Genomic DNA, 15,413 nt, shown 5'->3' with positions numbered 1-15,413 from the left:
GTCAATATAATTCAGTATCCGTTAAAGTTTCGGACAACAGAGTATTATATAAACTTGTGTAATAACCATAGACTATTATGATGTAATTTTTGTTTAAATATTTTAATAATATTATCTTTTTTGGTTGTAGGTAACCAAATTTAACTTTGTGAACACGTTAAATTTATGTTTATTTTATTGCTCGTCATCTTTAGTAATCTTCTAACCTATATTAATATTTATTAATACATTGATATTATAACCCTAAAAAAAATGAAGATTTTCACCTAATGTGACGTCCTATGTTGCAAACGAGTTCTAAACGAGTCGAGTTTGAGTAGCTCGTGAGCTCAACTTATATACAAGTTGAACTCAATCTCTAATATAAAAACTCAAGCTGAGTTCAAACCCGAATATATGTTAAAGGCTCGAGCATGAAACTGCTCGCTTGGCTAGACTCTTACCTCCCTATCTATATATAATAATTTTGTTTACTCAATTATCAACAAAGAGACCAATATGATTTTTGTTGTTATCTTATCATTACCATATTCACTTTTCCAATTGGTCAAACGTTTTGTGTCCATTATATTTTCTCCCTTTTAACTCATTGTCATTTAATTATGAGAATCCCTTCAAATTCTGATGTTAAGATTATTTGTTGATATTACCCATTATAAATGAAGTTTAAAATATAAAAAATTAATAATTAATTAAAATAATTTAAGTGACAATTTTTTTTAAAGTAAAATAATAATTCGATTATCCCCCGTCAAATTTAAGTAGTATAACTCATTTCAAAGAATCCGCTGTATTTGTTCTTCTACCCACAAAATAATGTAAGACAAAATAAGAATTATAGTCCTTTTCAGTGATATATTTTTTTTAATAAATGATCTAGGTTGTATTGACATGTTTTAGTTTAAGAATATTTATAAGTAATTTTAAATTAAAATCTTAGTGTTTTTAATTTAAAGGGACAAATCACAATAAATTTAGTTCCTGAACTTGTTTAGTTCATTCAATGGTCTCTCCAAAACTAGCAAAAGTGTATTATAGTTGTATTTATTTGGTACTTTCAATTCAACCCTTATTGTTCAAGCTATCACATGATAAACTCACCCCAAATATTATAGTTGTCCTATTCTCTAAGCAAAGAGAGATGCTTAAGAATATTTTTATTTATTTTGAACTTTGTCCAAGCCCATCACATTATCAAGCCTAACCCAAATATTTTCTTATAAACAGTGAACCAGTGGGCCTATATAAGTTGGAAGATGACACAAATAGCTTAAACTATCTATGTAGTCATGAATATAATAAAGCCAAAAAATAACTAAAATCAGCTTGAAAGTATAAGAGTTCTTTTTCTAAAAAACATGCATTTAAGGAAAATTGTACATAAGATAACAACTAATACTAAACTTGTAAATTTAGGAATATGATTTTACCAATTGGGTGGGAGAATTTATTTATTTATTTATTTATTTAAACAACTAGTCTTCCAGCTACAGCTTATAAAAATAGAGAATAAACATTCCATTTAAAAAGTTTCACAGCACAACTGGTATCATCCCAGCTGCAACAGCAGCTTATTAAATCAAACATAAGTCAACTAAGAAATCACAAGAAAATATATAATTCTCCAAACATAACATCAACTCCATATAATAATAAACAGAAAACACAAAATTAAAAACATAGAGTTCTAGGAATGCAGCTTTCATATGATAAACCAAACCAGCAATGAACAATGTATGCATTTAGACTCCAACCCACATAATCATACTACCTTTCTTCAGATTGCTTCAATCTCCCCCCTATGACCGCATAAACTCCTGTCCTGTAGCAATAACAATAACATCGATAAATTTTATAACCAAAATGTAGCAAATACAACAAAACCGCAAAACTAACCTTAATATCTGACAATGACAGGCCGTCGAGTATGAAATCCGGAGCAGCAGCAGCAGCGGGCAAGAGTGCACCAGCTCGTGCACCCGGTGCAGGTACTTGCCCCATCTTCTGCACCGGATCAGTGTAACAGTTTATTGATTGCTATTCAGAGTCATCGTCGTAAACACCATCATCAGAAAGATCATCAAATGCTCTCATGTCAAGCTGGTAACGTAGTATACCACCAATCCCACCGAAGCCTCTACAAAACTGAGACCCCTCTTGGGACTTGTTCGTCACAAACTCCAAAGTGCACCCAAACTTCCTGTACTCATTCGCAAACCACTCGAGCAAGGACAACTTCTCCTGCACTTCCAGTTCGGCCGCAGTCTCCTGATCGCGGAAATTCTTCTGATCTGCCTCTTGCTCCTTGTTCAAATGCTTAACAACCAACTCCCCAGTCGTACTGTTTTTCAAATCGTAACGAGTGTAGTCCAAATTCTCCCACACGATGAGAGTCTCGACCGCACCCATATCAAGTGCTTTCAGAGTGTCGTCGATTCCAAACACATATTTCCCAGTGTCCTGACTTATCTCCTCAAAGTACTTTCCAATCAAACGCTTCTCCTGTATGAACTTCACGTTCGACAGAATTTCCGACGAAAGCTCAATCGCCTGATTGAAACCATTCTCACCTCCGTAAGAAACATCGACAACGTTCAGAATTTTCGCTTGGAGGCGAGGGTCAAACATATCGGACTGACTCAGTTCAGTCTTGAAGTCAGCCGACCCAGCCAATATCAGACCTGAAACATTCGGTTGACTGGTGGCAGGATTGATGTAGAATTGAGTGGCAAGTTCAGCTGTCTTCCTCACGTAGTTGTGACGCTTCTCCATTCGAAGACGAGCAAACCTAAGAGCCGACTGACCTCCTCTTCCGTGCTTCTTCGGGAGATCAACACTGAACTTGTGAAGGACTTCACGAGTGTTTCCACTTAAAGTTCCGAAAAGGGTTCCATTACCATCCATAATGATAAAGCCGAACTTGTCATCAGATTCAAGAAGTTCATTCAGAGCTTCAGTGTGGAATTTGTTATCACATAGGTAAAGAGAAGCATTTATCGGACGGAAAGGCTCAAAGTCAATAGTTACTTTCTTCTCTTTTCCGTCATCAGTAACAATTGTTCCAGTGTAGAGAACGAGACCATTGGGAGGAACTTTGTTGTACAGCTTTAGCCTTTGTTGAGCAGAGGTGATAGCACCAAGAACAGACTGACGATTCACCCTACTCTTAATGTTTGAAGCAGTTCCAAACTCATCACCAAGCATCTTAGTTACTCTAGAGATCTGATCTCGTGGAGGCATGATAAGAGAAATCATGCTGGTTCCATTTCCCCTAGCAGCTTCCAGTGCCTTGATCAGCTTCTTGATTTTCCATATCTCAATGTTCTTATCAGTCTCTTGAGCATCAGCCATTGCAATCTAACCTGAAGCAGCACAACTACACGTACTCAATTACAGTATTTGAAGGTTTAGAGACAATATCAGTGTCAATTTGTCTTCATAACACGCACTTCTCCAAAATAAGATACTACTACATATATTATCATGCCAAATGACATCAAATTGGAATAGTAACACCTCCAATCACAGATCATTACAGATTTTTTTAATCACACACAATAGAAATCAATTAAGTCAAAACATGAAAAATACAAAGGAAAAAAGTATTTGATCTAATATCAGGTTACAAAATGATAATTCATCTCCATTGACTCAAAGAAACTACAAGATCGGTATAAGTTCTCTATCTACATAAGCATCAGGTGACTCGAATATACATCCACGTACAAACATACATACATACATACATACACAGACCAGAATATCATATAGCGTACAGAATCCAAACGAAAACAACGCAATAGAATCACAGATTTAAAATTGAACATGAAAAGAGTGAACAGATCTCAAGGTCAGATCCAGGAGGCAAGTAATCGGATCTAATAATCAACATCCATAGAAGCTAGGAAACCGTAAATCGATGCAGAACATGATCGAAAATTAAGAAAAGAAAACAGAAAATAAGAATCGGACTTCAAGAGATTGATGAATCTACATAAAGATAAGAGAAAATAAGCACCTGTTACAGACGCCGATGTTCACCGCCCGAGATTGAAGCTAAGCAAAAATGGAAGAAGATAGAGAGAGAGATAGAAAGAGTAAAAGAGCGGATTGCTGATTTCTTCGTAAGATAATATTCGGCCGTCGCTGTAAATTTTATATGGTAGGTTAGGCTCAGGCCCAACCCTACAAAGCCCACCGCATTATAATCCAACCCCGAGATCCATATATTTATTGGATCTTCATAATAGTCATAATGACCCATTAAAATATCATTAATAATTGATATATTGTGTAAACAAATGAATTTTTCTATATATAATTCAAGTCAACATATTTATGGGGAGATGTAAGAACAATTCCTTGATTGAAGAATAATTTACTTTCTTTCTAGAAAAAAAATACAAGATATTAATATATAATTTTAAGGATAAGCATAATTAATTTGTAGAATTAAATTGAACATTAGTAGTCTATAGAGAACTTTGAATACATTTATGGGGGGAATTGATAATATATTAAATAAGTTGACAGTTTATTTTCCAGAATTATTCTATAAGAAATTTTGAAAATTAGTATAGGCCAGGCCCAACAAACCTTGGGCTTATACAGTTACACTATATATAATTATTTTAGTTTACTTCAATGAATTGATATTTTTGTCTAGTGATATGATGATTATTTTTAATGTAAAGTGATTGAGTTCACTTATTATAATATCTAGTAAAAAAAAATTAATTGAGATTGGATTGACTTGAATGATAAAGGTGTGTCAACCAAGGTATTTATTTTGACTTTTTAATTTAGACCTACCAGGTTTGAGAGGAATCGTTCGAGGAGGGGTCGCGTCTGATTAGCAAGTTGGTGAGGTAATAGCTTACCGACACATTTAGGATAACAAACTAATCTAAATATAACTTAATGATGGATAAAATTGTATATATTAGATAGTTACGGGTACAATGAAAGTTGCATCAAGATTTGATGAATTGGCTTATTGTCCATGGTGACATAGTTGGATACGAAATTTGGGTAGTAATTTTAAACCTAATACAATCAATTTCAATATTTTTAAAAATTATTTTTTATATTTTGAGGAAATTAAAATTTGGGTATATAAATATTTTGAATATTAAAATCTATATAATTAAATAAGTAAACAAAAAAAATGCTATAAATAATTATTATTTGTAAAATTTGACTTTAAAATAAAATTAAAAAGAGAAGAATATGAATTCTATGTCAGTTTGAGTGTAGGGTCGGCCCATCGAAATTAAATAGAGCAAAAATATCCCCCAGCCCAAAATATTTACTTAAAAAATATTATCCTTCAAATTTTTTTTCTTCATTCTTTGTTTTTATTTTGTTTTTCATTTTATATATATATATTTTTTAATTAGGAACAAATATATTATTTAAAAACAATAAATACTTTTGTGAGTAAAAAATGAAAAATGTGTCTAGGCCGCCCAATGTTGTGGGCCGACCCATGTAATAAGAAAATTTATTCCCGACAGCATTTTCATTCTTTGTTTTTTTTCCTACAGTTTTGATTATATATATATATTCTTATTTTTTATTTAATTATAAAAAAATAATAAAACTTACTTTTATCAAATTGTTTTAACTAATTTTTTTTATGTTATATTTTTGAAGCCCACCCAATTTTAACTCTCGGAGACAATTAACTTAATGAGACCTGGGTTGTAATCGTAACTAACTAATATAATTGTATTTTAATGAGTTTGTTATTCTATACTATATCATCCTTAATCAAAGACAACCCATTCTCAATTAATTTTTCTTTTTAATTTTTTCTTACAAACAAAATAATAAAATTGTAGATATTTTAATAATCGAAATAAAATAATGATATATCCCAAGATTTTTTGTACCTGGTTTATAGTAATTTTCAAAATATCTTAAAATAATTCTGGAAAATAATTTGTCAACTTATTTAAGAGATTATAAAATATTTTCAATTCTCCAAATAAATGTATTCAAAGTTATCCATATATTATTAATGGTTCATTTTAACTCTAGAAATTAACTACACTTATCCTTAAAATTGTGGATTAATATTTTGTATATATTTTTTTTAAAAATAAAAATTATATATAGTTTCAAATTATTTTTACATTGTGTGGCCTAGAATCAATTTTCTTTTTCTTTTTTAACATGCAAAAGTAATATTTATTTAAATAATGTATTTGATAATAATTTATATATAAAACAATTTTAAAATTCCTAAATGTCAGGTTAAACTAAGGCATAGATAAAACCACGATAAATTGTAAGACTATATATATATATATATATATATATATATATATTAAAAATAAATATTAATTTTGTTAATTAAAATACAAAATTTGGTCTTGGACAGCCCAATGTTGTTCAGTTCTGATTACATATAAAATCTTTATGACCAAATATATTATTTAAAAATAATAAATATTAATTTTGTAGGTTAAAAAAATAAAATTTGCTCTGCGCTACCCAATGTTATGGGCCGGCCTGTGATTGAAAATTATAGAAAAGCTCTAATGGGTAATCATACATTTCTCATACTTAAATAAAATTATGGGATAGAAATATGAGGTAGTGTTAATATTTTTAATTTAAAAAAAAAATGATAAAATTTATTAATTTTGTGTAAAAGATAGGTGAGGTAACAAATTAACTAGAAACAAAATAAATTAAAATATTGTGAGTTTTGAAGCTATAACAATTTTATTATATAAGGTGGAAAATTAATGTTTCTTCCAGGCATATGAAAACCACACTAGCTATAATTTTTTTTATTAATCTTTTGGTGTAAGTAGGCTTTAAATAAATATATCATATCGATTAAAATAAATCAAATTGAATGATAACAATTTTATATTTGCTATGAATTCAATCGATTTGGTTGTTCTCTTTCTCGGCTAAGAACCAATCAAAACTATTAAAAATGACAATAATGTACAATGAAAATGTTTTTATTAAGATAGAGTAGTAAATAATTAAATCTTAAAGAAAGCCAAAAAAATTATTATAATTTATTGTTCTTCTATTTTTTATTGATTAAATCCCAAATACTATGTATTTTGTGTAAAGTCAGTCAAAAAGACAATTTTTATTCTAATAATATCAATTAATATTATCAAAATTTATTGAAGAAGAGATCATGTTGTTGACGTGTACATGATATATAGGATGAAAACAATTAATTGGAAGGGATAGATTAAACATCTCAATTATATAAATATATAATATTACCAACATAATTAATTATATGATTTTTATAATACTTTGAACACTTATAAAATATATAAATATATAATATTACCAACATAATTATATGATTTTATAAGTTAGATTTATTTATTTGTAAGTTAGATTTATTTATTTGTAACAATTTATTTTTTAATATAATATAGACATTTCATATTTTTATATTATTATTTATTCTTTAAGACTAATTTTTAGATTTAGAACACTCACCAAACTCCGAATAAAAACTTTAAATTATATAAATGTTACAAGTTGAGATTGTAGATAAACGATTATAACATTTTAATTTTGCAATGCGCGCACTATTATGAGGACATTATGAGGACGATGATAAAAGAAAAGATAATTAATTTTAAACACTCACCAAACTCCGAATAAAAACTTTAAATTATATAAACGTTACAGTTGAAAATAAACGATTATATATAACATTTTTATTTTGCAATGCGCGCACTATTATAAGGGCACTATTATAAGGACGATGAAAAAAAAAAAGATAATTCATTTTAAACATAAAATTTTATAGTTGGGTTTGTTTGAACAAATGAATATTTTAATTTAACTTAAAATGAGATGAATTATCTTGTAACATCAAAGAATAAGAAATAACTTAATGCGACTTTCTTTGTTTAATTTGAGGAAGATAAGTAATTTCTTAATAATCAGAATTTGGCATTATTGATAAAAACATATTTCTTTTTCTAATGTTTTAAAAAAATGCATTGAATTAAAAAAATAAAATCTTTATTATTTCAAATTATGAATCGAATTTCAAAACTTTAATATTTTAATATCTACCCAGGTTCACAAGAACTAAACAAAAAGTTTTATAATTATAGTAGAATAAACAAATATTTTTGATAATATTATAGTTGTTTCAATCATATTATAATTTATAGATAATGTATCACTTTACAAATTATACAATTTACATAATTTAATTAATTTAGTATAATTCATTTGTTAAAGTTACTCTCTATTATTAAAGATTCGTTGATTGAACTTATAAAAAAGAATTAATCATTATTAATTCAAATAAAAAATTACATATATAATTTAAATTACAAAATAACATGAATAAAATAAAATAAAAACATATATGTTAAATAATATGACAACGAATAATTAAAATTCTATTTAAGAATATCCAAATACATTTGTAAGTTTGAGGAACAATCAAGTTAAAAAAACCAATAAAAAATATGTATTTCAAATTACAGAAACTTTTATTTTTCTCATATTTTAAGGATTTTAATATCCTTATGATTTATTTTTTCAAAATTGGGAAAGAAAATAATATTTTTTTTAATAGATAATTAATTAAATTCAAATTATATTTAACTAGGAAATAAATTCTAATATAGTATATTTTTTTTATCTTTATATATTTAGTCAAAAGTTAAAAACATAAATTCAGCTAATAATATAAATGATAATGACACGGTTGACACATCACCTTTAAAAAACACGTTTTCTATTCTAAACATTTATTATTAATATAAGATTACTTTTAGAAATAATAATAATAAGATTATAATAGAGAGATTATAACGGGTGAATTTTTAATTTAATCTTTTGCATATATTACTGATAAAGTGGAGATATATATATATATTTATTTATAATATATATAAAAAAAGAATCTATAGAAACGTTTTCTATCTTTACGCCAGGCATTACTAGTAGCTGGCACTCTCAAATTTCTCTTTCTCTCTCAATGGTTTTATATAAAGAAGCAGCAGTGTTCTTCATCTCTTTCTATCAAACCCTAGTTTCCTTTTCATGCAACCATTGTGAGTGAGTAATTATCATCATGTCTTTCCTTGATAATTTCGGAGTTTGTTCTTCAGAGATCGGAGATTATATCGGAACGGAGAGTTGCATTGATCTGATGTCTAGTTTAGATGAGGTCAAATCGGCGCCAGGACCAGGAGGACGTGTTCGATTGACTAGATCTGAGTCCAAACCCAAAAAGGAATTTCCGCCGCCGATTCCGATGTTGGCGCGGACTGAGAATCTGTCGCCGCATATGCCGTGGACGCTTAAGAGGTATTATTCCGGCGATGGACGGTTGATTATTAAGGAAGTTCGTGTTCCTCATCATGATTATTTCAAAGTTAATCGCTCTGGAGGTAGGTTAACTCTTGACTTAGTACCCATGGACGATGAGTTCTTTCCTCTAGGTCTCGGCATTGACGATGATGATGAGGTTAACGATCCGGATGCGGCCGCGGAGGAGGCGGTGGCGGTGGTGGAAGGGGAGGATCTGGAGGAGGAGGATCATCAGATAATTATGAATCCGACGGTGGTGGAAGAAGATCCAATTCAGATTCCGATTCCGATTCCATCAGTGGAAGAGGAATTTGCGAATTTGCATGTGGCTGGAGGAGGATGCTGGAGTTACGGAGGAGGAAATGAAACGGCGGCGTGTTTGTTGAAGGTGAATGTTGCTTGATTTGAGATATATGAAATGTAATGTAATATGTAATATGTAGAATAATGTTCTTGTTTAAGATTTTGTAATAATTTTGTAACCTAATGCTCCTTTGAATACTGTCTGGTTATTATTCCGCCATTGTTAAAGATCTTGACAGTTTTAATGGAAATGATGATGATGAAGAAGATGATGGACGCCATTGTTGTTGAGTTTTAATTCTCTGTAGATAAATGCATATAACTAATTAATTATATACCATAATATATATTTCTCATATTATAATTAAAAGATACCAAATCATATTTTATCAAATTATTTTGGGATCAGTTTGAGAGATTTAGGGGACCACTTAATTTTGATTTGGATTTGTTAAAAGACTGCAACAATAATAATTATAAATAAATAATTTTTCAGATATTTAAAACATTAAAATTAATATCATAAATAAATTTAAAATAAAAATAATAAACAAATAATTTATTATTTATTTTTGTCGTTATATATTTATAATATTATTATTTATTTTTATTTTTATTGAAAAAGACAGTTTTTTAATTTCGATATATATCAGTTTAAACTGATATATACAAGTTCCCAAAATTACGATAATTTGTCGCCTATCTATATATTTTTTAAAAATAAAATAAAATTAATTACATGCATAGTTTAAATTTAGATATATTATATAATTTTCTTTTTTAATTTTAGTTGGATATTTAATTAATTATGAATTTATTAATCCTTAAATTAGATATGTATGTATATATATTATGTTAAAAAAATTATAATTTAACACAGTTAACTATTAACATATAATTGTAAACTTAATTTTATTTTTAAATTAAAATAATTATTTTTTATACACTTTGAAAATATAATGGTTTTGTAAATATTTTTATTTAAAGAGATTTTATAGTTATGAATCAAAACTAAAAGTTTAATCAATTCATCAAATACCCTATCTAGACTAAAACCAACATTTAATTTCAATTATTTAGTTAGAATTAAGAGATTTTAGGATTTTTTTTTTATTATTAAAACATAACTACTTAATTTTTGTTTTCATAAAATACTTAGACTATTAATTCATGAAAACATCTAAAATAATATTTTTATGATATATTTTTTAACTATAATAAATGAACAACTCTAATTTGCATTATATGTTAAAAGGGAAATTTATAAACATTAAATTTTTTATCACTAAAATGTAAATAGTAATACAAGTAGAACTTTTTTATTTAAATGAACAAATGTCTAATTTTCATGTGATAGTAATACTACCTTTTCCTAACTTTTCCTAAATAAATAAATAAAAATTAATAACTTTTGTAACTAAATGTAATTTATTTTAGACCTTAAACATATTATTAAATATTAATTTTATACATAATTTATAATTTTATGTTAAATTCTAAAAACTACTCCAGCAATAAATAAGTTTTGTCTTATTTTATCATGAAAGTGAGCATATATGTATACTTAAATATATATTTTTTAACATTTTATGTGCACTTAAAATGTCGGGCAACCGAACAAAAAATGGCTAGTGAAGACAGACAAAATTCTATATTAAATTTTAGATATTTTTTTATTAAAATTGTGCATTTATTTGTAAGATTTTGTTAATTTATTTTATAATAAAAAAGTATTTAATTGCAAGAGGTTGAGTTATTTTACATAAAAAATGCATAGAATATCATATTTACAACTTTTTTAAAACTATTTTTCATATTTACAAATTTCTTTAAAATATACAATTTCCTTAATATTTGTCATATTTGAAGTTTATCAAATTATTTTGGTATCAGTTTGAGAGATTTAGGTATTTGAATTGGATTTGTTAGAATATTGCAACAAGAATAATATATATATATATATATATATATATATATATATATATATATATATATATATATATATATATATATATAAATTGTTTAGATATTTAAAACATACAAATTGTATTTACTATGTAGAGTAGTCTAAATACAAAATTCATTAATTGATAATAATAATAATACAAAGTATACATTTGAATTTCAATAAAAACACAATAACATTTGAAAAGGTAATTAATTAGTTTTTTATATGTTTTTTTATCAAAAAAAAAAATACATCACATAACTAATTAATATAATTTTAATAATTTAACCAATTCAAATAATCTGCTATTTTTTATCAAACAAATTAATATAATCATTAATTAAAATAATATTATATATATTTTTAATTTATTAATTGTTATTCATATTTTTTGAATAAAAAATTAAAAAAGATTATAATAAATAAATAAAAAATTATAAAATTATTTTTGTCGTTATATATTAATCAACACGTGTAATCAAGTTAAACTAACACATAGTTGTAACCACGATAAATTGTCGACTATATATATATTTTAAAAATAAAATAAAATTATTTGCATGCAGAGTTTTATATTATATATTATATTTAATTTTCTTTTTTAATTTTAGTTACATATTTAATTAATTATTAATTTATTTAATCAATTATTAATCTTGAATTAGAAATATATATTATATTAATAATATATATATATATATATATATATAACTATAATTTAACACAATTAAGTTAACTGTGAACATATAATTGTAAAATTAAAATTTTAAATTAATTATTTTTGTCTACAAATAATAAGTTTTTAAGATTTAGATTATATGTATAAAAAATAAAACTATTTACACTAAAATTTCTGAATTAGTTAATTTAATAAAAAAAATTAGTTTAATATTTATGACAATATTTTCAGAAAACAAATATAAATATATATTTTTGTTTATAGTTTTAATTAAATTGTAGTATCAAACTTATACACATTGAAAAAATAATGGTGTTTGTAAAGATTTTTATTTAAATAGATTTTATAGTTATGAATAAAAATTAAAAGTTTAATCTCTTTATCAAATACTCTATATAGCTAGACAAAAACCAACATTTAATTTTAATTATTTAGTTGAGAATTATTAAGAGACTTTAGGATTCATGTTTTTTTATTTATTAAAACATAACAACTTAATTTTGTTTTCATAAAATACTTTACTATTTATTCATGAAAACATCTAAGTTGGAATCTAAAATAATATTTTATAATGATACATTTTTAATTATAATAATTGAACCACTATAATTTGCACATGTTAAAGGGAAATTTATAAACATTAAATATTATTATCACTTAAATGTAAATAGTAATATAAGTAAAAAAAATTTTATTTACAAGAACAAATGTCTAATTTTCATGTGATAGTAATACAAGTTTTTCCTAAATAAATAAATAAAAAGTAATAACTTTTGTAACTACAAATAATATATTTTTAGAACTTAATTATACATAATTTATAATTTTGTAACTCCGGCAATAAATAATTTTTGTCTTATTTTATCATGAAAGTGAGCATGTATACTTAAATACATCTTTTTAACCTTTTCTGTGTACTTAAAATGTTGGGCAACTGAACTAAAAATGGGTAGTGATTTTTATATTGAATTGTATATTTTATTTTGTATTAAAATTGTGCATTTATTTGTATAATTTTGTTAGTTTATTTTATAATAAAGAAATATTTAATTGTTTGAGGTTGGATCATTTTACATAAAAATGCAAAGAATATCATATTTACATGTCAGGTTAAACTAACACATAGCTGCAATCACGATAAATTATCGATTATATATATATTTTAAAAATAAAATTATTTGAATGCACAGTTTTATATTATAATATATTTTTTTAAAATTATAGTTACATATTTAATTAATAATTAATTTATTTAATCAATTATTAATCATTAAATCAGAAATATATATTATATTAATATATAATATATATAATTATAATTTAACACAGTTAAATTAACTGTGAACATATAATTGTAAACTTAATTTTATTTTTAATATTACTTTTTATTTTTAAATTTAAATTATTATTTTTTTATAAAATTATTAATATTATTTTTGTCTAATAATAATAATTAAAAATATCTAAATATATATAAATAAATAATTATTCAGATATTTAAAAAAATATATAATAAATAAAACAAAAATAATAAACCAATAATTTATTATTTAATTTTGTTGAAGACAAGTTCCCAAAATCACTATAAATTGTCGACTATCTATATATTTTTTAAAAGTAAAATAAAATTATTTACATACATAGTTTTAATTTTTATATTATATATATTTTTATTTTTTAAATTTATTTACATATTTAATTAATTATGAATTTATTAATCCTTAAATTAGAAATATAATATATATATATATATTAATATATATAATAAAAATTATAATTTAACACAGTTAACTATAAGCATATAATTGTAAACTTAATTTTATTTTAAAATTAAATTAATTATTTTTTATTCACTTTGAAAAAATAATGGTGTTTGTAAAGATTTTTATTTAAAGAGTTTTTATAGTTATGAATCAAAACTACTAAAAGTTTAATCAGTTCATCAAATATCCTATCTAGACTAAAACCAACATTTAATTTCAATTATTTAGTTGAGAATTAAGAGATTTTAGGAATATGTTTTTTTTTTTATTAAAACATAACAGCTTAAATTTGTTTAATTTTCATAATTATACTTTGACTATTATAATTCATGAAAACATTTAAAATAATATTTTTATGATATTTTTTTTAACTATAATAATTGAATAACTCTAATTTGCATATGTTAATTAAAGGAAAATTTATAAACATTTTTTATCACTTAAATGTAAGTAGAACTTTTTTATTTAAAAGAAAATGTCTAATTTTCATGTGATAGTAATACCAGTTTTTTATCTAAAAATTAATCTACTTTTAGACCTCAAACATATTATTAAATATTAATTTCATATATAATTTATAATTTTCTGTAAAATTATAAAAACTATTCACGCAATAAATAATTTTGTCTTATTTTACATGAAAGTGAGCATTGTACTTAAATGTACTTTTTTTTTATAATTTTCTGTGCACTTAAAATGTGTGGGTAACCGAACCAAAAATGGGTAGTGAAGACAGACAAATTTTATATTGAATTGTAGTTAATTGTGAGATTTTGTTAGTTTATTTTATAATAAAAAAGTATTTAATTGCAAGAGGGGTTGGGTTATTTTACATAAAAATGCAAAAAATATCATATTCAAAACTTTTTTAAAACTATTTTTCTTATTTACAAATTTCTTTAAAATATACAATTTCCTTAATGTTTGAAAATGAAAAAAAATGTACTAATGTGTCAACAAGTTAACCTAGTGAATGATTCTGTTAATTATATTATGTCTTATTTATGTGGCAACAAGTTAACCTAGTGAATGATTCTGTTAATGGATGTCAAATTTGAAAAAAAAATATTAAAGGTGAATGGTTAACAGTGTATTTTAAGGAAGTTTATAAATATGAGAAATAGTTCCAACAAAAGTTGTAAATATGGTATTTAGTTTCAGGTTTAAGATTTTTTAATATTTTTGAGTTTGTTTGTAACCTAGCTAGCTATGCTCCATTTAAATACTGTCTGATTACTATTCTTCCATTGTTAAAGATCTTGACAATTTAAATGGAGATGATGATGATTGCCATTGTTGTTGAGCTTTGTTTCTCTGTAGATCAATGCCTATAAATTAACTATATACCATAATATTCCTCATATTATAATTAAAATTTATCAAATCAGATTTT

General features: G+C 24.8%; 2 protein-coding genes across 4 annotated transcripts; one reads left to right on the top strand and one right to left on the bottom strand.

Moving 5' to 3' along the window:
• Positions 1–1,494: 1,494 nt before the first annotated feature.
• Positions 1,495–4,130, bottom strand: LOC124944704 (eukaryotic peptide chain release factor subunit 1-3). Of its 3 annotated transcripts, none has more exons than XM_047485033.1 (3): positions 4,019–4,130; positions 1,897–3,362; positions 1,495–1,822 (listed from the first exon to the last, which is right to left on the bottom strand). In XM_047485033.1, the coding sequence occupies exon 2, from the start codon at positions 3,349–3,351 to the stop codon at positions 2,038–2,040; it is 1,314 nt and encodes a 437-aa protein (XP_047340989.1). In that variant the 5' UTR covers positions 3,352–3,362; positions 4,019–4,130; the 3' UTR covers positions 1,495–1,822; positions 1,897–2,037. The 3 variants fall into 3 exon arrangements, with proteins under 3 accessions (XP_047340989.1, XP_047340988.1, XP_047340990.1); XM_047485032.1 differs by having other exon boundaries at positions 1,897–3,376; positions 4,019–4,114; XM_047485034.1 differs by having other exon boundaries at positions 1,495–1,817; positions 1,897–3,376; positions 4,019–4,114.
• Positions 4,131–9,088: 4,958 nt separating this feature from the next.
• Positions 9,089–9,730, top strand: LOC124910041. Its single transcript, XM_047450666.1, has one exon. The coding sequence runs from the start codon at positions 9,089–9,091 to the stop codon at positions 9,728–9,730; it is 642 nt and encodes a 213-aa protein (XP_047306622.1).
• The last annotated feature ends 5,683 nt before the right edge of the window (positions 9,731–15,413 follow it).

The sequence above is a fragment of the Impatiens glandulifera genome, chromosome 7 (genome assembly GCF_907164915.1).
Source record: "Impatiens glandulifera chromosome 7, dImpGla2.1, whole genome shotgun sequence".
NCBI lineage: Eukaryota > Viridiplantae > Streptophyta > Magnoliopsida > Ericales > Balsaminaceae > Impatiens > Impatiens glandulifera.
Note: the sequence above shows the minus strand (reverse complement) of the source record. Positions and strands in the feature narration are given on the sequence as shown.

Excerpts from the sequence above, each read along its gene's own strand:
- LOC124944704 (XM_047485033.1), bottom strand. The coding sequence starts at position 3,351 with ATGGCTGATGCTCAAGAGACTGATAAGAACATTGAGATATGGAAAATC.
- LOC124910041 (XM_047450666.1), top strand. The coding sequence starts at position 9,089 with ATGTCTTTCCTTGATAATTTCGGAGTTTGTTCTTCAGAGATCGGAGAT.